Here is a 24,283-nt window from a genome sequence, read left to right on the forward strand (position 1 = left end):
ACAACAGGGTCACATGTTCTTACAATGATCCTGTTTAGAGTTTTATAATATCTGTACGACAAAAATAGATTTCTCTGTTCTACTACCTGAATCATGATCAGATGAACAAGAATTAACATGGTTTTGTGTTGATGACTATAATAAAAGTTGAGCTTATGTGGGTAGGTAAGGTGGCAGAAGCTTTAAATTATAATGTTTGTAACCGGGAAGAACAAAAGAAACTAAGGCTACTCATTCTCCATTTTAAAAGCTGAACACTTTCAGGTTTTCTCATTACAAGAGCTCATTGAACAGAAGTAAAGGGTGCAGATGTAGATGTGAATAAAAACATAAACATAATGGATCGAGAAGAACTGAGAGATAAACTGTGAGGAGAAAAAGAAATCATAAAAGAAAAACCTATGAAAATAGGACAAAGGTATAAGATTTAACACTTAGAGGTAGAAGGGTTGGAAGATAAGAATAAAATGGAAGCAGGAAAGCTCTGTGGAGAGAACTGACAGGACTTTGTTAAGAAAAGTAACTTTTAGCCCAGCATGGTGGCGCGCACGCTTGTAATCCCCTCGCTTGGGAGGCTAAGACAGGAGCATCGCACAGGTTCAAAGCCAGCCTCAGCTACTGAGTAAGGCTCTCAGCAACTTAGTGAGACCCTGTTTCCAAATAAAATATAAGATAGGTCTGGGAGTATAGCCTGGAGATAGAAAAGCCCCTGGGTTCTACCCCCCAGTACCACGAAAGAAAGAAAGAAAGAAAGAAAGAAAGAAAGAAAGAAAGAAAGAAAGAAAGAAAGAAAGGAAGGAAGGAAGGAAGGAAGGAAGGAAGGAAGGAAACTTTTGTTCATTAAGAGGCTTCAGTATTTACACTAAAAGATTAAGATCATCCCCTCATCCTCAGGTATTCTGAACAGCTGGAGCAGGATTTTGGTAAAGTAAAAGCCTTCTGAGTTTTCTCCTTGGAAGGCAGACTGAGTTCTGCCAAGTGGTTTTATTTAGGTCAACACCACCCATATTTATTATACTTTCGGTTCATCCCATTCATATTATCCTGGTTATTTGTGCTTTCAGTGCAATTCAGGTCTCCAAGCTGTTAGGAAAACTTCCATTTAATAATAAATGGAACCCCCCAGCTTACTGATGGATAGATACCTTAAATGGAGAACTATAAAAGAAAGCTCTTGTTTTAAATATCATGCATTCAAAACTTTTACCTTAGTGGTAATAATTGATTCAAGTGCCAAAAAAAAAGCCCTTATAGCAAATGATCCAACATATGACTTAGTTTTCAATGTTTACTTACTGACACAGTTAGGTTCTCCCAATTTATCTCAGAGGCAGAAATATTGGATTCTCTCCATTCCTTCAATGTGTCGTTGCTGGGATTATGTGGTTCCACACAGTTACATCTAGAAAGATAAAATAATGTCTTTTGTGGAAAAAGTAGTTTTTTTGTCACTGTACACAGAACATATATAGAGAGTCTATTTCCCAGTCACAAAATTTCTTCAAGCTGACAGATGAGTCTTTGGACTGCCTTAAGTACTCTAGGACAGATTGTTTCAAAAATCAAGATGGATCTATTGATGGCATACTGGACCACTCTACAGTGGTGTCCTGGAATGAGAGGTCCAAATAAATCTACTTGCTTGTCAATTATTTTTTCTTATAATGTGCTTTTATTGATGCATTATAGTCTCACATCATAATGTAAACCATGTTGACAGTGACATACATGCACGCAGCACTTGGTGCCCCCCACTTCCTATTTTCCCCTTCCCAATATAGAGTACTAAGATTGATGCTGGTATATTCACATTGATGCTGGTATAATCAACACATAGTTGATTATAGTATTTCCATGAATGAACCTCAGTCTTCCCCCTCCCCTACCCTTGGACCACCTCCCTGGATCCTTTGAGGTTTCTCCTCCATTATCTGGAGTCCCTCTTGTATCCCAGTTACTCCCTTGCTTAGACATATTGGAGAAAATATATGACCCCTCATTTTCTGTGAATTTGCCCGTTAATTGTAAGTAGGAAAACGATAAGGAGCCAAATCTATGATTATATTTATCAACTGTAGTTAATATTGTATAACTATATCAATTAAAATTAAAGGAGATATTTAATTCATACTGGAATGATCATTTATGACTTTGCTATATATTTCAAAATTAGAGCTAGATTGAAGTGAGAACCTGCCATGTCTTAGGATATACTATTCTTTGTGACCAGTGGTAACCTGTTAAAATCAAGCAATTGATGAACAACTTTCTGAGCCTTACTATGTATAAAGTGTCATGATGAATGCTGTGCTAGGGCTGGAGTGTCTTAAAGAAGAAAGACTTGGGAACAGTGGTATTTGGAGCTAATAGAAAACATAAATTTAGATTACTTGTTATTTATATTTTAAAAACTTTATAAATCATTGAGAATACAAGCACAGATACCTTACAAATTAATAGCCTTAGATATTAACCTTAATTTACAAAGCTTTTTCTTTTTCAAAACAAACTGTTCATATACGTGCTATTTTGCCTGCCACCTCAGAAAGCACGTTCTAACAAACCACACAATTTCTACACATTAATTACTGAAGCAATCTGTACTATTTCTCCACATACTAGGAGGGATTTTGGTCACAGTTAATGTTAAAAGGATGGAACAGGTTTGTTAGGTACTTCAAAACATACATATATATGTTAGGGACAAAATATATATTGTTAGTGACAAGCAAGTCAAATCAGATAAAAGTATTCAAACTCAATTTGTTTTCTTTTTATTTCTTCTTCTTCTTCTTCTTTTTTTTTTTTTTTTGGTACTGAGGGTGGAACCCAGGGGCTTTTCCACCTCCGGGCTATACTCCCAGACCTATTTTATACTTTATTTGGAAACAAGGTCTCATTAAGTTGCTGAGAGCCTCACTAAATAGCTGAGGCTGGCTTCGAACCTGTGCAATCCTCCTGTCTCAGCCTCGCAAGCACTGGGATTATAAGTGTGTGCCACCACACCCGATATATTCAATTTGAACTCTTATAATGTAAGAAAACAGATATGTCTGTCAATTGCTTTTTTATTATCTCATCTTTCTTTGAGCTCCAGCAAGCGGCATTATTATGTATCTTGGTGATTCCTTTCAATAATTTGTTTTGATAAATAAAAATGACCCACAAAATAAAGAAAGAAAGAAAAAAGAAGGGGGGAAAAAGAGAAAGATAGTTCTAGCTGACTGAGGTGATACACACCTATAGTCCCAGTAATTGGAGGACTAAGACAAGAAGATTTCAGGTTCGAGGTTAACCTCAGCAACTTAGCAAGGTCCTCTGCAAGTAGGAATACCTCACCTTAAAAATAAAAAATGGGACTAAGGTATAGCTCAGAGGTAGAACACCCCTGGGTTCAATCCTCAGTACCCCCCCACCTCCACACACACAAAGAACACATGTTCTTTTAGAAATATTTGGTAAATAAGGGATGGGGTTTGGGTTCCAAGATAACACACATATACTACATAACTTGAAAATCCACTGGCCTGCTGTTTTAGTTTTATCCATAGAATTGTAGAATCACTAGTTGTATCCATAGATAAGGTGCTACTGCTAAAATTATTTAGATAAGTGCTATTGCTAAAATTATTTCTATAGGAAAATATCTTACAGTGTTCTGCTTGGTAAATCTCTCTACCTAAGCAACAATCTCTCTTCTGTTTTCTACATTGGAAACTGCACCTGTTCTTCTTTAACCCCCACTCTCACTGTTCACAAAATTTAGTCTCCTTCAATGTAAGAAACTCTATTTGAGGTGGGCAGTATGGCAGACATGGTTCCTACTCTTAAGAAAGATGAGAGGACTCCCCAGATGGGCTCACTTGGGGCTGGCCCCTCAGAGGTGAGCAGGTCCCAGTGAGAACGCTGGTGACAAAGGTTCTAGAGGCATGCGATAATGGGCCATAGCTACTACATGCAGCTGCATGGACCTCCATGGTAGCAGAGGGAGGAGCGCCAGTAAAAGGGCATCAAATGCACTAGAGATGCAGGAAGAGGCACCATCTACTGCAGGCTGTTCTGTTTCAGACTGCTTGTACACAGTCACAGAACATAGGCATTGCATCAGACAGCTCTCTTCCTTACTGGCGATGTGACAATGGGCAACAAATCTCAGTTTCCTCAGGTATAAAATGAAGACAGAAAGTCTTACCTATCACAGCTATCATGGAAGAATAAGCAGCATGATATATACCAACTGCTGGTACACATTTAAGGTACCTTTGGAATTGTGGGAGTTATCATCATGATCATATTTCCTGGTTCATTCTTTAGTTTTGCCCCTAATATAAAAGCATTAACTTTCACACTGACATAACACAAAAGAAACACTAAGGGCCGGGCGTGGTGGCACACACTTGTAATCCCCGCGCTTGGGAGGCAGAGACAGAAGGATCGCGCAGGTTCGAAGCCAGCCATGCTGGCTTGAGACCCCATTTCTAAATTTTTTAAAAAGTATAAAAATAGGTCTGGGAGTGTAGCCCGGAGGTAGAAGGGCTTCCAGGAACCCCGGTATTACCAAAAACAAAAAAGAAAGAAAGAAAGAAAGAAAGAAAGAAAGAAAGAAAGAAAGAAAGAAAGAAAGAAAGAAAGAAAGAAAGAAAGAGAAAAACACTAGTAATTCTCTATTATGGTATCATCCTTTTCATTTTTCTTCAAAGTAAATATATGTACAATTAGCCCTCCATAAATGCACGAGTTCTATATCTGCAGATTTAACCAACTGTTGATTGAAGATATTGGGCAGGGATTGGTTGTATCTATAACTGAATATGTACATTTTTTCTTGTTATTATTCTTTTAAAATGCAGTATAACAATTATTTACATAGCATTTACTTTGTATCAGGTATTATAAGGGATGGAGAGAATATTTAAAATATATAAGATATATAGGAGGATGTGGGCAGGTTAAATACTATGCCATTTTATATAAGGGACTTGAATATCAGCAGATTTTAAAGTCTGTAAAAGGTCCTGGAACTAATAACCCAAGAACTCCAAGGGACGACTAAAATGTAAGAGAGAGAAAATATGGCAAGCTCCTTATAGAAGAAACCTAACAGAGAAAGATAACACTACAGTAAAAATATTAATATATTCACTACAAATGTATATATGTGCAAATATTACACATATTCACACATACCTAAGTATATATTCTATATATATGAATATAGATAGATGATAGATAGATATGTGCTTCTCAAGTTGCTTTATATCTGTATACATGTAAATGGTATGCATACAACTACTTTCTTCTTTGTGTGTGGTATTGGGGATGGAAACCAGAGGCTTTCTACCTCTGGTCTATACTCTCAAACCTGTTTTATATTTTATTTGGAAACAGGGTCTCACTAAGTTGCTGAGAGCCTCACTAAGTAGCTGAGACTGGCTTCAAACCAGCGGGATCCTCCTGTCTCATCATCCCTAGTACTGGGATTACAAGCGTGCACCACCACGCCTGGCACATACAACTGCTTTCTGCATGGCAGCATGGCAGGAGGCACTTTATGTTTCCTAGTCTAATTAAAATAATTTAATTTCTGTATTTTATAAGTGGGAAAAGCTAAATATTTATCAACTCATCCAATCCTGACAGAATCAAGTCTGAATCCAAGTCTGTGTGACCTGTAACTCCCACTCTTTTTGAGGCTACCTCTACCTAGAACTCAGTTCCGTTTCTATCAGGATAGACAGAAAAGTGAGAAAGTTCCAGAGCAACTGGGGAAACTTACATTTCACTGTGTGTTCCTCCCTGCTTCCTGTCTCAGGGTCTCTCTCTCTATGATATTTTCCCCAAAGCACCTCACTACCCTGATCTCACGTCCTGACAACTGCTCCAGCCCCATCACCCTCAGCCCCGCTGTCCCTTCTCACAACCACCCAAACCTGGAGGAATGGCTCCTCCATTCACGCCGCCTGCCGTGTGCTCCATCCCTCAGGACCCTGGTTATACTGTCCAAAGTGCTTATACTACATTAGTGAGCACAATGGCATAATGTCTTGCTGCATTCCTGGTAGTGTCTATACATGTACATTGTAACTGCGACATACTGAACGTCTAAGCTAAAAAACCTGATGTAAAAATGGCTCTCAAGACAGTGCCTTGAGATCTGGGTATGTAAGCAGGTGTTAGTTACCTATGGCTTCTCATCAGGATTGTCTCTGGCTAATAACTTCCCTCATCCATAAATCAATTCCAAATTGGAAAAATATGATTTTAAACTAACATTTATTCTGTACATCACAGACAGCATGTATAGTCATGAGAATTACTGCTCCTTCCTGAGTCTACACATCTGATATCTGAAATCTCAGAAGACAGTTCTCAGAAGCTGCATGCTTGCCTAGAACATTTTGGAAAGGCTTCTGTAGAAAGCCTTGGATCTCAAAGAGGTCCTGTGGTGCATAGCTCTTTGCTTTTTGTTTTGTTGGGGGGAGATTGGAATTAAACCCAGGGCTATTCTACCTCAAAGTTACTTATTTTTGTTTTCTTATTTTTTATTTTTTCTTATTTTTATTCTGAAATATGGTTTTGATAAGTTGCTGAGGATTTTGTTAAATTTTTGAGACTAGCTTCAAACCTGTAATCTTCCTGTGTCAGCTTCCCAAATACTGGAATTTCAAACATATACCACCATACTAGGCTTAGTTCTTATGTTCTTAAGTATGAGAGGCAAATATTCTAAATAAATAAATCAAGAATAAAATGAGAAAATACCATTTCCTCTTTTTCCTCTGTTTTGGTTAACTTAGTCCAAATTATTCCAATCCAAACTGCAAAAAAGTTTTAAAACATTAGAAACAAGTTCTTCTGTTAATCTTATCCAAAACAATTTCTAATGACTCTGGCAATAAGATTAAAGTATTAATACAAAAAATAAACATTCTCTGAGTGTGCGCTATAGCTAGAATACTTGACTATCTACCTAAATTTCTTACATTTGTTCAAATCTGATCTTTCAGCTGAGTAACCTTGGACAAGTTACCTAACCATTCTGTGTTTCATTTCCTTCATCTATACAATGAGGATGATGAAAGTAGTCTACTTCACAGGGTTATTAAAAGGGTAAATTAGCTAACATAGGTACAATAACACATGGCATAAGTGATACTAGCTAGGTGCTAGATAACATCCAAATATTTATTGCTGTTACTCCTATTGTTAATATCACAAGCTGCTGGAATGGAAAGTTCAGCCATCATAAAGCAGAGAAAGGACAGGGTCTTTACTTCCCCATGTTTATATTTTATTTCTCTACATATTTTTTAAAAAAAAACAATAATTTTGACTTGTAGTATTAGGGCACTTGGCTTAAAATAACACTTTTATAAGACACATCTTCCATTACCTTTTATTGCCCACAGAAAAGCATGTGCTCAGAGTCATCCAGTTTATATAAATGGCTATGGAGTGATTAGATAAACATTATAATTAAATGCCCTCATCCAGAAGTCTTTGCTTTTGTTTCAGGGCTAATGGAGGCCATCAGTCTTCCTCACACAGGCAGCCTGTGACTGTCTTCTGGAAACATCATGTAGAAGAGCTGCCTTCGATTCAATGACTAATTTTATCCTTGGGGTGCAGATGCTCTCCTTTGCCTATGTGGTTATTAATAGCACCTTCCTGTTCGTGCTCAACAGTAATGGTTCGTGATGCCTTTTTTTCCCAAGCCGTTTTATTGACTAAATTAGCCCCCAGAGTGCAGTGCAGCAAGTTAGATATTCATATATGACATAAAAATCAGAGACTCTTGATCTATCTGCAAAGCCAATATTATTGGGTGGTTATTCTCTTTTAAAGTGTGTGTGTGTGTGTGTGTGTGTGTGTGTGTGTGTTTGTGTACGTGTGCGTGTGGTGTGAATGTGGTTCTGGGGATTGAACCTAGGAGCTATTCTACCCTATCCCTATTTTATTCTTTTTATTTTGAAACAGTGTCTTGCTGCTTTGCTGAGAGTCTCATTAAGATGCTAAGGCTGGACTTAACCCTGTGATTCTACTGTCTCAGTTTCCCAAGTAATAGGATTTTAGGTGTGTGCCACCATGCCCGACTCAAATAGTATTTGAAATTATACAAATAATGAAAATGTACCACAGAATATTTATAAAATAAAACAAAAATATCTGATAGTCATTCTACCATTAACTAAAATTTTTTACCATAATTCTTTCAGTAGTTCCTCTTAGGCATATTTTCAACATATTTTTATGAGAATGTAATTTTTCTTTTCTATAATATAATTTTCATGTTGCTGCATTATATTTCAGAAACAACATCGTTAATAACTGCAACATGGTTTACTTATTCATTCTTCAATTGCTAAACATTTAATTTGTTCCTACTAAGATAACTATTTAAATAATAAAGTGACCTGTATATTATGAATATGTATATGTCCATTTTATTATTTTATTCTTAATATAGATTTGGTAAGTACTTATACTTTTCTCTTTAGGATAGCATTCAAATGTATAGCTATTGTATTGAGAAAAGTAGCTTTTCAAAAACATACCACATGACTTTGTCAAACACCACTACAACTAGCTAATACTAAAAATAAAGATACTCTCGCCATTACATTTTTAAACTTTTTTCTCATTCCAATTTCACATCCATTTAAATAGGCACATCTTCTCCTTGATCTCCAAATACATAACTCTGAAAATATTTCCTACCATCTTGGCACCCTATGCCTTTATATAATACTACTTATGTCAACTCTAATTAAACATTTATATGTATAATAATTAAGGTCTAACTCTTTCCATAGACAGTAAGCTCCATGAAGACAGGGACTCCATCTGCCTAGTTACATTCACACCCAAGAACCTGGCACTTTGCAGGCAGCCTTGCCTGTTCACTGATGGTTTACACAATTTATTTTGTATAGAACACTGTGCTTAGTAAAATTGAGGACACACAGAAATACATGATAGCCCCTGTCTTTGATGAGTTACAATCACTGTAATACTTTGCTATTACTATTTTTTTTTTTTTTGGTGGTACTGGGGTTCCTGGAAGCCCTTCTACCTCCGGGCTACACTCCCAGACCTATTTTATATTTTTGAAACAGGGTCTCTTAAGCCAGCACCGCTGGCTTCGAACCTGCGCGATCCTCCTGTCTCTGTCTCCCAAGTGCGGGGATTACAAGCATGAGCCACCATGCCCAGCTGCCATTACTATTTTACTTTGATATATCATAGAAGAAAGTTAATGAGCTTTAAAACTAAATGAACTTGGGTTTGATCCTTACTTGCCATTTATTGTCTGTGTCATACTGGACAAGTTATTTAATTTATTATAGCCTCAAAATGATCATCTGTGTAAAATAGGGGAGATACTCACAGGTTATTGGTTATTGTGAGGTTTAAATAGAGTCATATATGCAAATTTTTGTCATAGCTCTTAGAAACTAGAGAACATTCCATAATTACTCATTGAACAAATGAATAAAATCTTGACAAATCTTGCTTTTCTTTTCTCTGGTTTGTTTGCTTTCTTCCCACTACTGTCTTCTCAGTCAACAGTCTGAATTAAAACATTTCATATCTAGGTTATTGCTCCTAGTGAATGTCCTAGGATCACCTTCTTATCTACTGTCACATAATTTTTCCCAGAACCTTATCATGATTTCCAATAACCTTTGTACCAGATAAAACTTATTATAAGTTTTAAGGCTTTCTGCCCATTGGTCCTTAGGAGTCCATTCTACCTACCCAACCACCCTCAACTCTAGCAATGATTAGCTCACATGGATTTTACAGATACAATAAAAAGAGAAAGATGCATAGATTTGATGTATACAATAAACTTAAGTGAAAAAGCCAGACATATTCTGTGATTCATTTAAGTAAAATTCTAAAAAAAAGTCAAACTTTTGTGATTTAAATCATATCAATGTTACTGTGATTCTCTGATTTCAACCCCCTTGGAAAAATACCCAGGAGTGGTAAAGCTGGATCATATGGTGTATCTATTACGTTTTCTAAGGAATCTCCACACTGATCTCCATACTGGCTGAACTAGTTTGCACTCCCACCAATAGTGTAAAAGAGTTCCTCTTTCCCCGCATCCTCATCGGCATTTGTTGTTATTTGGTTTCTTTATGCTTGTTACTCTGATTGGGGTTAGATATGTTTTCTTTAATATGCCCAAACTAGGGAGCATTGGGGATACCAGAGAGACTCCAGATAATGGAGGGGAAATCTCAGCAAAGATAAAATGAAGGAGAGGAGAGGAAGAAGGCTGAGGTTGATTAATGGAGGAGCTACCTCCAGATATGTGTAAAAGTATGAATATAGCATGGTTAACCTGGACACTCATTGTTGGGAGGAGAGGAAGGGTAACTGGGGGGGGGTATCAAGCACAGTCTAAATGTATACCATTTTCAATATGTTCCATATATTAATAAAATTTTAAAAGTTGTACTTTAAATGAAGAAAAATAAATAAATCATATCAATCTTTGCCAGAAAATAGTGGTGAAGAATGAGGCATCCCCAAAAAAATTGGGGGAAAATTTCTATACATCAGTTATTGTTGTATTTATTTGTCAAAACTCAAGACTCAGGTGTGGTGCCACATACCTGTAATTTCAGTAGTTGGGAAGTAGAGATAAGAGGATGACAGGTTCAAGGCCAGCCTCAGTAACTAAGGGAGACCATTTCAAAACATAAAAACTAAAAGTGTAGCTCTGAAGTAGAACTAAATGGGTTCAATCCCAGTGTAAAAATAAAAACAAAAACAAAGAAACCTTATTTAAAGGTATAATTAAGAATAGTAAATGTTGTTTTACATAAATGATACTTCAATAATTCTTACTTAAAGAGATAAATTGTGACAGGTTAGAAAATGGACCCAGAGATGAGAGATACTGACATTTTAGATTAAAAAGTCCTCAAGTATATAATTTTGAAGGAAGTAAAAGAATAATCTACATAGGTATCTGAAACAGGCATCACCGGCCAAAAATATAAAATAGTGAACATGAAAATGTAAGGACAGAAACATGCCCAGTGTGCTTAAGGAAGAGCAAGGAGATGGGTGTGCCTGGGGTGATGGGTAAAGCAAGAGGCAACAACAAAGAGGAGCCAGGGAACAGGTGAAGCAGACCTTGAAGGTCCCAGGGAGCCATGAATGGGCTTTAAGAAGCAGAGTGATGTGATGTGACCAGGTTTTGTTGATGTTGTTGTTGTTGTTGTTGTTGTTGTTGTTGTTGTTGTTGCTGTTCTAGAGATTGAACCAAGGGGCATTATACTTCCAACCTATACTCCAAGCACATTTTTAAAATTTTGAAACAGGGTCTATCTAAGTTTCTGAGGCTGTCCTCCAGCCTGTGTTCCTCCTGTCTCAACCTCACAAGTACCAGGATTTCATGTGTATGCCACTATGCCTAGTTCTGACCTTGGTTTTCAAAGAATAATTCTGTATGCTTTATAGAGGACAGTCTTGGAAAGAATATGCATAAAATTAGGGACAGCAGTTAGAAAGCATATGCATTATCCTGGACAAGAAAATATGAAAGTAAAAAGAATAGTAAAAAAAAAAAAGTGCCAGAATTCTATGTATGAAGCTTTTTGAATACCCTGGGAAATCTGGATATATAAGAGAAAGTCGTCAAGAATAAATCCATGTTTATTAGTCTGAACAGCTGAAAGGATGGAATTGTCGTTACCTGAGGAGGAAAACCCTGTAACAATTTCCTCCCATAACTCCAAACATAAATAGGACTCAACTCTAAGCATTTATCCAGTGAATTAGCTTGTGAGTCCTGCCATAACAAAATACCATAGAGTGGGTGGCTTAAATGGCAGAAACTTATTTTCTCAGTTCTGGAGGCTTAAAATTCAAAGCCAAAGTGTTGGCAAGGCTGGTTCCTGGGGGCCTCTTTCCTTGGCATGCACATGGCCGCTTCCTGCTATGTCCTCACATGGTCTCTTCTATGTGCAGACACATCCATAGGGCCTCTGGGCATATTCAACCTTGTTTACCTTACAATGACACCAGTCGGATTGAATTAGAATACCCCCAAGGCAAACTAATTTTAATTTATTTGCTTCGTTAAAAAATTATACCCAAAAACATCTTATTGAGGTACTGAGGGTTAGGGCTTCAGTATATGAATGGTGGCAGAAGGTTCATTCCATAACACTCAGATCTATCCATCCCTGGTGTCCTCTAAACATCTATTTAGTTATTTACTATCAAAATACAAAGATTCTGAAAAATATAAAATTAGCTTTGTATTAGTCATCTTTAGAGAAAGTTCTGATCAAGGTGAAGCCTCCAGGAAGCTGTGTAATGAAGAGATTAGTGATATAATGGGGTGAGTGGAAGCCCAAATGGCCTGGATACAAGCCGGGGGAGGGGGGGTGGCGTTTGTAACCCCAGCATTTTGAAGACTGAGACAGGAGGATTGTGGTTCGCGGACAGCCTCAGCTACCTAGTGAGGCCCTTTGCAACTCACTGAGACCCTGTTTCAAAATAAAGAATAAAAAAATAGGGCAGAGGGTGTAGCTCGGAGGTTGAATGCCCCTGGGTTCCATCCCCAGACACGCAAAAAAAAAAAAAAAAAAAAAAAAAAAAGATAAGAAAAGATGCTGGGCATGGTGGCGCACGCTTGTAATCCCTGTGCTTGGGAGGCAGAGACAGGAGGATCGCGCAGGTTCGAAGCCAGCTGTGCTGGTTTAAGAGACCCTGTTTCCAAATAAAGTATAAAAGTAGGTCTGGGAGTGTACCTCGGAGGTAGAAGGGTTTCCAGAAACCCCAGTGCCACCAAAAAAAAAAAATTAAAATAAAATAAAAAGACTAAAAAATAGGGCTGGGGGTGTAGCTCTGAGGTACAATGTCCCTGGGTTCCATCCCCAGTAGCTCTCACACACACACACACACACACACACACACACACACACACCACACACACACACACTAATGGTATTTAAAATAGAAAAAAATATTAAGTTACCTAAATTTAGCTAGTTCTATAAAAATCTAGTAATTATAGCTTTCAGAGTAATTACCATACTGATTTTCATAGTTAAAAAGAAGTGTTTCTTCCATTAATATGTTATTAGAAATTTCTCTGATCATGACTAATACTATGAAGTATATCAATGAGACACTTAAAACTTGTAGCAAAGTTAAGAGGAATGAATGAATAATGTATCAATGTTTTGCATGAACAAGAATAATTTGCTCAAAATTTCCCCCCAAAATGACAGATAACCTTGAGTAAAATTATGAAATCATATACAAAGCACTAACACTGGCATTACATTAATATCATAAAGAAAGCATTGCGATACGTCCAACAGGTGAAACAAAGCTGGGTGATAGAAAGATATCACACTATCTAATTAGAGAAAGAACCACATTGACAAAAGTGGGCTCTAGTCTTTCTTATGCTCTATTTGATTGTTAGTAGGTCATAAGCCATTAAACTTATCTTGCAAAACAGATCTTATCACTACATCAGGAAATACAAAGTAAAACAATCAGGGGGACTCTGGGTGGGGGGGGGAAGTGCTGCTTTCTCTGAAATTAAAACTTTAGTGAGGTCTGAACTTTTTAAAAATATTTTTTCTCTTTTATTTTTGTGGTCCTGAGGATTGAACCCAGGAACATTTTACCTCCAAGTTACCATCTCAGTTTGTTTTCTTAAAATAGAGTCTTGCTAAGTAGCTGAGGGTTTTGCTACATTGCTGAGGCTGTTTTTTAATTTATGACCCTCCTGTTTCAGCCTCCTAAGTACAGGAATTACAGACATGTGCCACCATGCCCAGCTTAGGGCTGAACTTGTTTTAACTGATATTTTAGACATAAACAGAAACAACCTTGTGCCGATTCAAAGAAGTTATAGAAGACGGAACTTTGCCCTTCACCAATCCTTAAGATTTAGAGATCTGAGTCTCAGCAGGAAGAAATGTTGTAGGATAGAAGAAATAAATAGGTAGAAAGGAGACATAAGGGAGAGAAAAGAAACTGTAATTTTAATATGGGAGCCTGTGGCAAGGGCTGTTAGACCCAAAGGTCCGTGCAAAATTTACAGGAGCCCCTGACCATCCTTATGGTGGTTTCTGTTTATCAGACAACAGAGTGAAATATGCTTCAATGTGTCTCAAAAAGGCAAGGATGGGGAGTACTATTTTTCAATTACATACAAAGACATATATATGTTAAACAAATTTTGACTGAGAAATTTGGGCAAAATGCTTTCTATGATCTGTTTTCACTGATGCTCTAGCTCTTTTATTTTAGGAAATTTGACATCATCTTGCATAAAAAGTTTATTCCAGAATGATGTCCTAATATTCCACACATAGGACTCTGGTACTGCCTTAGGAAACAACAATCAGCAAAAATGGCTGGGCATAGAATCAGTTATAAATTAAGCTTACGTATACTCTCTAGGAGTTGATAGTACACAGTCCGTCAGCTAGATTTTTAAAGCCTTTTCTGGCAAGAATAGAAATATTACAGTCAATCCATGTATCCTGAATGACTTTAATTGCATTTCAGTGTACTGGTTAACAAGTTCAGTAATTTTACTGATTAAAATCCAGATCAAACATTAGCAAAACCTAAGTGTTAACTGAGATGTGGCTAATGGCTTGCAGAAGTCCTGTCTCTGTGTGTAGGAATCCTTTCTGGAGTATAGCTTCTCTGCTTTGATGCTAGCTGGGCTCCTGATCAGAATACTAGCTGCACATGGCTATCACACACATATTCCCACAATGTCTGTGCTGAGGCATATTCATGTAAGTGAAAACATCATTACATTTCACTTTAAATATTTCAGAATACATCTTTATATCTAGGTCAGTTCAGGAAGCAAAGAGAAATTGGGTCAGTACTTCATAGACTGTGAACTCTGAGAACAGTCCTCATATCTCATCTTGAAGAAAGAAACTAAGAAACCACTAACACCTACTTAGCACCCTCCTCCTGGTGTTGCATGACCATGTAAATTACTGTCTGTTTGCTGCTATTCCAAAAGAGTTTGAAAGATCACTACATGTAAGATCTATAATTCAAAAGTATAGTTACAAAAATAGTAGCTAAAAGTAGACAGGAAAGTTAATTGTTGAAAGACATTTAATAAAGATGTACTGCTATCTGCTAACTCCCTAGCTCCCTCAAAGCAGAAAGATAAAGAGCCACTAATTCTGTCCTCATAATCCATTAGGAAGAGTGAGAAGGAAACACTGAGTTTAAACTACTGTACTAGATACAACAGCTTCTGGAGACAAGACTTTATCATTAAAATAATAATGGAGTTAATACAAAAGAATTAAATTACATTGTTATCTCTAAACATAAATAAATGTCAAATCAAAAGTAATTAAAGACTTAAAATTGTGAAACTGCTCAAAGAAGACAGTATAAATGCTTTATGATACTATGAGGGGCAAGCACAGAGGGGAAGCAAAAATAGACAAGTGGGATTTCATCAAACTGAAAAAAATTTTGTTTAGCAAAGGAAACAACAAAGAGAAAATCTACAGAATGGGAGAAAACATTTATTAACTATGTATACGACAAGTTATTAATACCCAGGATATCTATACATAATACAATATATTTATGAAAAAGAATGTAGTCCTGTCATTTGTGACAATATGGGTGGAACTGAAAAACACTGCATTAGTGAAATAAGCCATGCACAGAAATATATATTTCAATCATATGTAAAATGTAAAAAAGTTGATCTCACAGAAGTTGAGAGTAGAACAGTTTGACCAGAGGCTGGGGAGAGTAGAAGGGAGAGATGGGAAAATGTTAATTATGTTATAGTAAGACAGGAGCAAGAAATTCCGGTGTTCTATTGCACTGAAGGCAACTATAGATAACAACAATATACTGTATATTCCAGAAAGATAGAAGAAATGATATTGTATGTTTATACTGTAATAAAATGATAAATGTTTGAGGGGGCTAATAGTTTTGCCTTGATTTGAACATTACACAGTGTATACATGTATCTAAAAATAAGATGGTATCCCATAAATATGCATAATTTTTGTGTATCCTTTAAAAATAATTTAGGTCGGGCATGGTGGCATATGCTTCTAATCCCAGCATTACAAGCTTTGGGATTATTACTCCTGGAGGCTGAGACCAGAGGATCATGGTTCGTGGACAGCCTCAGCTACTTAGTGAGGCCCTTCATAACTCAGTGAGACTCTGTTTCAAAAAAATTTTAAAAAGACTAAAAAATAGGGTTGGTAATATAACACAGAGGTAGAATGCCCCAGGTTCCATTCCCAGTACTGAAAAAAAAAATTAGTTCAAGCTGGGCATGGTGGCACATGCTTGTAATCCCAACATTTGGTAGGCTGAGACAAGAGGGTCACAGTTGGAGGACTGAGACAAGAGGGTCACAGTTGGAGGATAGCCTCAGCTACTGAGTTTCAAAATAAAGCAACTGTTTCAAAATAAAGAATAAAAAATAGGGCTGGGGATATAGCTCAGAGATAGAAAGCCCCTGGGTTGCATCTCTATTAACACAAAAAATAATAATTTAGTTCAAAATTAGGAACAGGAAAAAAAGATATCAGGTGTTGGATTAAGAATCAAGAATGAGATGTGTTGTTAGAACTTCTTTTACTGAGTGCCTATTATCGTACTTATTTATTTGATTTTAAGGTGTCAAATAATCTACTTTCTTGAAATAATTTTTATTAATTTTTTTAATAAAAACTGTATTTCAATGTGCATATCCATTGTAAGCAGCATTTTTAGAAATATAAAAATTTGATCAAACACACCCATATCATGATATGCACTAAGCACTCAGTAAGTGCTGAGGATACAAAGGTGTGCTGCAGGGTCATGGACTAAGGTAGAGAAGGTACATAGACAGTACTCAAATAAACACATACAAATATAATTACATATTATGTTGCAAACAATTCTGGATTAATTTAGCCAATGCACATGTAGGAAAAAATGTAATTTTAAAAAGATGAAACACAGAGGTTTTCTTGAATTTGTTTTATTCTTTGTTTTCTGACTAGGGAGTCCTAAAAGGTCCATAAGCTATGAAAATTTCCCTTTCATGTTCTTGCTCCCCACATTTCTGAACTTTGGGGATTCTTCTGAAATTGAAATCCTCCTTCACTTTGTTCTTCCATATGATTTCTCCACCATCTTGGCATCCTATCTAAATTTTCAGTCAGAGCTAGTGTTTCTGAATACATGTTTATACATTTTTAGGTCACAGTTAGATTCTCAAAATGTGTCAAATTTATTCAAAATTTCTAGATGAAATTTTCAAGAATAGTGCTAGAGGTCATTAAAACAAGCACAATTGTCTTTGCTTGTCAGATAAGATTGGCTAGAGTATGTCAATTACTTTGCAATATGCTCACTGAATCAATATACATTAAGCATCACATGACTCTGTCTATAGCTATATGCTAAGATTGTAGGGGATAGAACTGTTACACGTCTTCTACTTTAAAGGAGATTCAAGTCTAGTTGGAAGAGGTGAGAATGAGGATATTTAGTATTATGTCATCCAGGAAAAAAATTAATTCAAAATAAATTACAGTCCTTGGTTATGTAGAGAGCTGGAGAAAATCCTTACCACTTAAGTAGTGAGATCGCTCCTTCCATTGCTTGGTAACTGTTATGTTTTATTTAACTCTGGTCTATACATACATGGGAACATAGAGTAATAGTCAGACCCTACACTTTGCTTTGATCCAACCATTTCCAAAACACTGATTCATTCTTAATCTTTCTTTACCCAGCCATCTTTGAGAATTTTAGATTATTATTATACTTTGAGGGAACATTTCATCTTACACAGAAGAACATTTCATTCTATTTTTGCCATTTCTGAAAAATCAAAGCAACCAAGAAAAATTATTCCCTCAAACTCATTACTTATTGCTAACTTGACATATTCGATTTGATCGTCTGGTGTATTATATATATTCTCAAAATGAAATAGATTATCTTGACACTTGCTTTTGGCAGAATGAAGAGAAAGTGTGTGTATCTTCAAATGTAAGGTCTACATATTGTCATGTTATGAGGTTAAGATGCCAGAGGAGCTAGGGAAATTTTTTTAAAAATCTAAGACATTTTGTTATTTGGTTGGTAAACTATGAACTTAAGGAAATCTGAATATAGCAAGCCTATGTACAAAGAATTTGAAATGCAGATCCTAAATATAAAGTATTTTTCCAACATTTTTCAGCTGAATAAAATATATGGAATATTATGGCATGCATGCAATTATAGGTACATTCAGGTTGTGAAAATTGCAATCTTGGATATTGTAGGTCCTGGCTATGACATTTTCCAGGAGTTTTTCTAATAACACCTGTGAAAGTTTGAGGACAGTGACATCTGATGCAAGAAAGCTTAGACGCGTATCAGTATGACACTTAAAAACTGATTAGTGTGAAAGGTCACAGTGACAAGGACAAGAAAGCCATTACAAGTGTCATGTGGACTTCAAGAAACAGGTTGTTTTGTGCAAAAGTGTGAGATTACACAATATATTATAGTAGCTGTTATTACCAATGACTTCTTTATTATCTTTAATGTATATAACCAAAAGTCCACTTATAAATAAATGCATTATACATATTACCAAAAAGATTTATTTTGCCTTTCCAGAAAGCAAATAATGGCAAGAGCTAATAGGTTGCGTGAACACAATGTGGAAACCTGTACAACTCATAAAGTAGATTTCTAATGATAGGATTTAGGCCCAGCTAAGCCATAGGTGTCTTCAAATTGGAGTACATGTGTGTTATCCATACTTATCTAGAGGCCAAATGTATAGAAACTAAGTATAGAACCTAAGTATAGAAACTAAGTAAGGAACCAATGCAATAAGGGTATTTGGTCAGCACCACATTTCCCATGAATACAATTAATAGTTTGTTACACCCATTTCAGGTGCCCAACTGCACTAAACCCTCACTGTCCATTAGGTTGATTCAGTCTTTCCAATCTCATACCTATCTAACTTTGATTGAGAACAGTGCATGGGCAATGGGACATAGTCATCAAAAAACATTCATCCTCAACCTTCAAATAATTAGGTTTCAGATGCTCACATTGACCCAAATAAAACTTGAACTTAAACTTGCAATAATACCCTTTTAAAAGCAGAGATAGAGGAAGTCAGGACCTGGGCCATGCCTCTTCTGATCACTTTGATAGGCAGGGATCATTGGCACATAAGGCTATCTTCCATATCAGATTATTTTCTGAGTATTTGTCAAACTATCTTTTGGGAGGTCTGGGGATGGAACCCAGGGGCATTCAGCCACAAGCTACACCCCCTGCCCTACTTTTTTTTTAAATTCTTTATCTTGAAACAGGGTCTCACTAATTGCAGAGGGCCTCACTAAGTACCTGAGGCTGTCCTTGAATCACGATCCTCCTGTCTCAGCATTCCAAATGCTGGGATTACAAGTGTGTGCCACCATGCCCAGCTTGTCTCACTATTTATCTGGATCCCCATCCCCTTTTGATTTCTGGAAGGTTATAATCTCATGTTCGTTCTTTCTTCTCCTCCTCCTCCTCCTCCTCCTCCTCCTCCTCCTCCTCCTCCTCCTCTTCCTCCTCCTTCTTCTTCTTCTTCTTCTTCCTTCTCTCTCTCTCTCTCTCTCTCTCTCTCTCTCTCTCTCTCTCTGTTTCTTTTCTTTATTTCTTCCATTTGTTTCTATTTTCTCATTGGCAAACATGAATAACTCTTTTCTATCCAAAATGGCTCTTTCTTGCCAGGCATAGTGGCACACTTGTAATCCCAGTACTTGAGAGGCTGAGACAGGAGGATCACAGGTTCATAGCCAGCCTCAGCTACTTATTGAGGCCCTCTGCAACTTAGTGAGACCCCCCGTTTCAAAAATAAAGAATGAAAAAATAGGGCTGGAGGTGTAGCTCAGAGGTAGAATGCCCCTGGGTTCCATTACTAGTACCGAAAAAAAAAAAAATGGTCCTTCCTTTCTAATCTCTTCCTTTCTTTCTTTCTTTCTTTCTTTCTTTCTTTCTTTCTTTCTTTCTTTCTTTTTTTTGCAAATTGGCTTCTCATTCTCTGTCCTCTGCAAATTCATGAAGTTATAACTTTTCCTTATAGTTAACAATGATTTCTTTTCAAAACTTTTTTCTAATTTTGTTTGATCTCCACATCACTCTCTTCTCTAAAGTCTTCTTCATACATTCCTAATTCTTGCCTTCTTCATCTTGACATCACCCACAGTTTTCTCCTTATCAGCTACCTTGTTCCTTTTTTATACCAAGTGGCTTGCAATATTTTTCATTCTTCTGCCTGCAAACTGCAAAGGCTTGATCCTTTCTCTTTTTTCCCTCCAATTCTCTTCCTTTCTAAATCAATGAATTTTAAACTGTGTTTTAATTCTGAAGTGTCTAAGGAGCTGCTACTTAGGCCAAGGACAGATAGAAGGATGGTTGAGCAGTGCCTTTCCACCAGTTCAAACAAAATCCTTCCACTTTTACCAATTTTATTTATTCTACATCATTACTTCTGGGTAGCTTATTTGCTCTTTTTTAGTATTGGTGTGCTAAAAATTTGTGAAAGTAATAACACCTGAATTTTGTTTCTTGTTTTATTACTATCCTTCTGACTTTAACATTTTAATTAATCTCTTACATCCAGACCTCTTTCTGAATCACTTCCCTGCCCTGCTCCTCAGCACCATCCTAACCCCTACTGACTTTTTATTCTCTGTTGCTCCATCTAAAAAGCCTCCTTTGAACCCTGTATCTGAGACACTCTTCTGACGCGATGCCATCACATTCTGTACCCACCGCTTAGCCCTGCACTCATTTGCTTATGTCATCTGTCTACATTTCTTATAAGCTGAAAGTTCATTGAGGACAAAATATGACTGGTTATGACTTCTCTACTACCTCACATAGTGACTGTCATGTAATAGGTTTGGAAATCAAACCAGAAATAATTATATATTCCAACAAAGATGTGCAAATTCAGTTCCACTGCTCTCCTGTCAAGTAAAAATAATTGAAAGGCATGTATCCATGTTATCACTGATTCTGGTTATGACACTACTCTTATTCCCCTCTTAACATAATTCATAATAATCTGTTTATTTTAATTGGGAAAATCATTTTATAATTCTACTTTATTTTCCTTGCCCAAAGGGCACATTGTTTAATGCTATCTCTAAAGACCAAGGACTACTTAAAGTTCTAAGAATCATATTATTTTCAACATTGTATCCTGATAGCATTCTTAACAAAATTATGGCATTGAATTATTTTCATAAAATTTCAAATTACAGAAGTAAGAAAAAAACTTCAAGGTGTTCAAGGCCATATCTAAGCAGTTTATAGGAAAAACACTGGTGGCTGATGCAAAAGGGACAACTGTCTTATAAAGAGCACAGTGCCTCAAATCTTTAAAATTCTATACACAGATGCAACCAAGAAATCCTAAAATCAAAAGAGTTATTTAATAGCCACATATGCAGATAGAGCTTTAGAGAAAGTGTAGAAACTTGCATAAAAACTAGAATGAGCAATAGGTGCAGTCTCATTTTTCTTTTTTTCTGGGGGGAGGTGTACTGGTGGTTGAACCCAGGGGTACTCTACCTCTGAACTACACTCTCAGCCCTTTTTATTTTTTATTGAATCAGGGTCTCACTAATCAGGCTAGCCCCAATCCTGTAAACCTTCTGTCTTAGCCTCCCAAGTACTGGGATCACAAGAGTGTGCCACTACACCCAGCTCAATTTCATTTTTAATCCTCAATTATATCACCTTCAGCAAGTAATACCTGGGTATTTTTATCATAAATATCAAAGATCCCCAGAGCAAATTAAATTTCAACTCAGTGATTTTTCACTTATGTTTTATCATACTTTCACACATCAGACTGATACAACTTAGACTCAATGAGTTTCTTTTATCTCATTGCTTAGAGTCGGAATTCTCGGATTTTCATTACTGTTTCCTTGGGTTATACTGAATTGAAAAGAACTTAAAGGAAGACCAAAATAATATGCTTTTTGCCAAAGCAATGTACTTTAAAATTACTTCGTTTCATTATCTACTTGTTTTAGGAAATGCTTGATAAATAGAACTGTAAAAAGATATTCTTATCAGAGAGGGAATAATGAAAACAAGAATCAGATGAGTGGCTAATGAGATGACTTTTAAAATCCTGAATGACTCTGAAAGTCCAGGAAGTAGGCCGTGAATCAATTGAAGGCACACTCTCTGCCGAGTAAGTTCTTCATGTTTCTTGTGACTATAGCAATATTTGTGGAAAGAAAAGCCACACAGAAAACAGGGCGAATGGTACTCACGCATACTGTGTCAGCAGTTCCAAGTCATTATGCATGTTGATTGGATATGCCTCACCAAGTTCAAACAGTTTCTCCAGGGCCTCGTAAATGAAAATGATGCAAATAAGAGAAGCAAATGCTTCTTCAGTAAACCGGGTGATATAGCAGACAAGGGAGCTTGCATCAGTGGCCACAAGTATGATACACAGGGTTGCTGTCCAAAGTCCAATGCTAGCCCTTAAGGATAGGTATGACAGCCCATATTCTCTAGGAGGAGGGAAAACAAAACACAGTAGGAAGAATGTCATTTTATAGCTTTCTGCCATTTTATTTTATTTTATTTTATTCTTGCGGGTCTGGAGATGGAACCCAGAGGCGTTTGACCTCTGAGCTATACCCCCTGCCCTATTTTTTATTCTTTATTTTGAAACGGGGTCTCGCTGAGTTGCGGAGGGCCTCACTAAGTAGCTGAGGCTGTCCGCAAACCACGATCCTCTGGTCTCAGCCTCCCGAATGCTGGGATTACAAGCGTGCGCCACCACGCCCGGCTGCTCGCTGCCATTTTAAATATGTGGAAATTGGCCTAGTTCAGGAAGTGAAAGTGCCTAAGTTTCGCATCCCATGCATATCTAAACTGAAGACTGACTACAGGGGACAAAAGTGAAAGTGGTTTCTCAGTGCTCAGAACTGAATTTCAATTTTTATAAATATTACATAACAATATACACAGTTTTTGACTTATTCTCCATTTCCACTGAGAAACGAAAATGACAAAATGAATCAAATCATCTACTTTTTTTCTCTCCCAGCAGACCTTCCAAAGTAATACTGAGAGAAGAATAAATATAGTAAAGAAAAAGAAAGGGGCTGACAGCCAAGAGTATATAACACTTACTTGCAAAATTTAAACAAAATCTTTTCAAACACCAAAACTGGTCCTGTACTGCCTAATATGGTAAGAGGCTGTCCACCAAAGAGAGAATAGGCTATCCCGGTCATGGATGCTCCAAATAGAGATTCGATTGCACTCTGTGTAGAGATATAAATGTTTCCATTACCTAAGTTGTACAGGAAGGCAATAAAACTAGAAAGAAAATGTGTAAAATACACAGGGATATGTTTTTAGCTCCACTATAAAAAGCCTAGCAACCCCGGGCAGGCCATGGGGTAGAAGGATGGGAGAAGGGCCAAAGACAGGTGAAAAACTAGTGCATGCAAATAGAGGAGGAATCCTCTTCATCTTCTTGTCTCACTTTTCTGTTGACTTGCAGAAAGTTTAAACATATTCAGAGGGACTATCTAGACAGAAACATGGCTCAGATATATGGGAAATGGACTAAAATTAGGGTCAGGAGTCAAAAGGTCCAGTCAGAACCTTGTGTAAGAATCAGAGTTAACTGTTCTGAGACATCCCATTCCCAGATTACCAGCCCCACTAACCATCCAAGAAACGCAAATGAGTTTTATCATCCAGACCATACATGAAACTGCATGTAGGAATCCAAAACTAAAGGCTCATTCATCTAACTACATGCTAAGGGTCGATTAAGGGTCAAAGTTCAGGTCCAAAGGTAATACGTACTATTCGACCTTCGGTTGCTTCTCCCAACAGTCCTCCAAAGGTGATGACAGGAGACATGCAGGCGCAGTAGAGGAACAGAAAAGATGCTAAGCACTGCAGGCTGAAAGCATCTCTGAAGTCACTCCAGAAGAACGGAGCCTTCCTTTTGATATCTAAGATAAGTCCCCCAAAAATCCTAAGGCAGGGTGGAAACACAACAGTGAAACCCCAATATAAAAACAAATAGAGAAATGCTCATTTGCTCTGTTGCCAGGCCACAATATGCGTCTTCCATCAGCAGAGGTGAGACCCATGTTAACCTGCTACCTTGAGTTATCATGATTTACACGGATGGCTTCGGGCCACCAAATTTCCTGGACTCTTAACC

The 24,283-nt window shown here is 37.0% G+C and overlaps 1 protein-coding gene across 7 annotated transcripts in view; it reads right to left on the minus strand.

The window, feature by feature from the left end:
- SLC4A10 (solute carrier family 4 member 10) overlaps positions 1-24,283 on the minus strand; it is a gene marked incomplete at both ends in the record, with an annotated part of 320,758 nt that overhangs the window by 44,300 nt on the left and 252,175 nt on the right. For all 7 annotated transcript variants that reach the window (XM_080689857.1, XM_080689854.1, XM_080689856.1 and 4 more), the window contains 4 exons: positions 1,297-1,402; positions 22,356-22,601; positions 23,230-23,363; positions 23,917-24,091. In XM_080689857.1, coding sequence (XP_080545983.1) covers positions 1,297-1,402; positions 22,356-22,601; positions 23,230-23,363; positions 23,917-24,091 — 661 coding nt within the window. The remainder of the gene's footprint in view (positions 1-1,296; positions 1,403-22,355; positions 22,602-23,229; positions 23,364-23,916; positions 24,092-24,283) is intronic.

This window comes from Muscardinus avellanarius, assembly GCF_963383645.1.
Source record: "Muscardinus avellanarius genome assembly, chromosome: 2".
Taxonomy (NCBI): Eukaryota; Metazoa; Chordata; class Mammalia; order Rodentia; family Gliridae; genus Muscardinus; species Muscardinus avellanarius.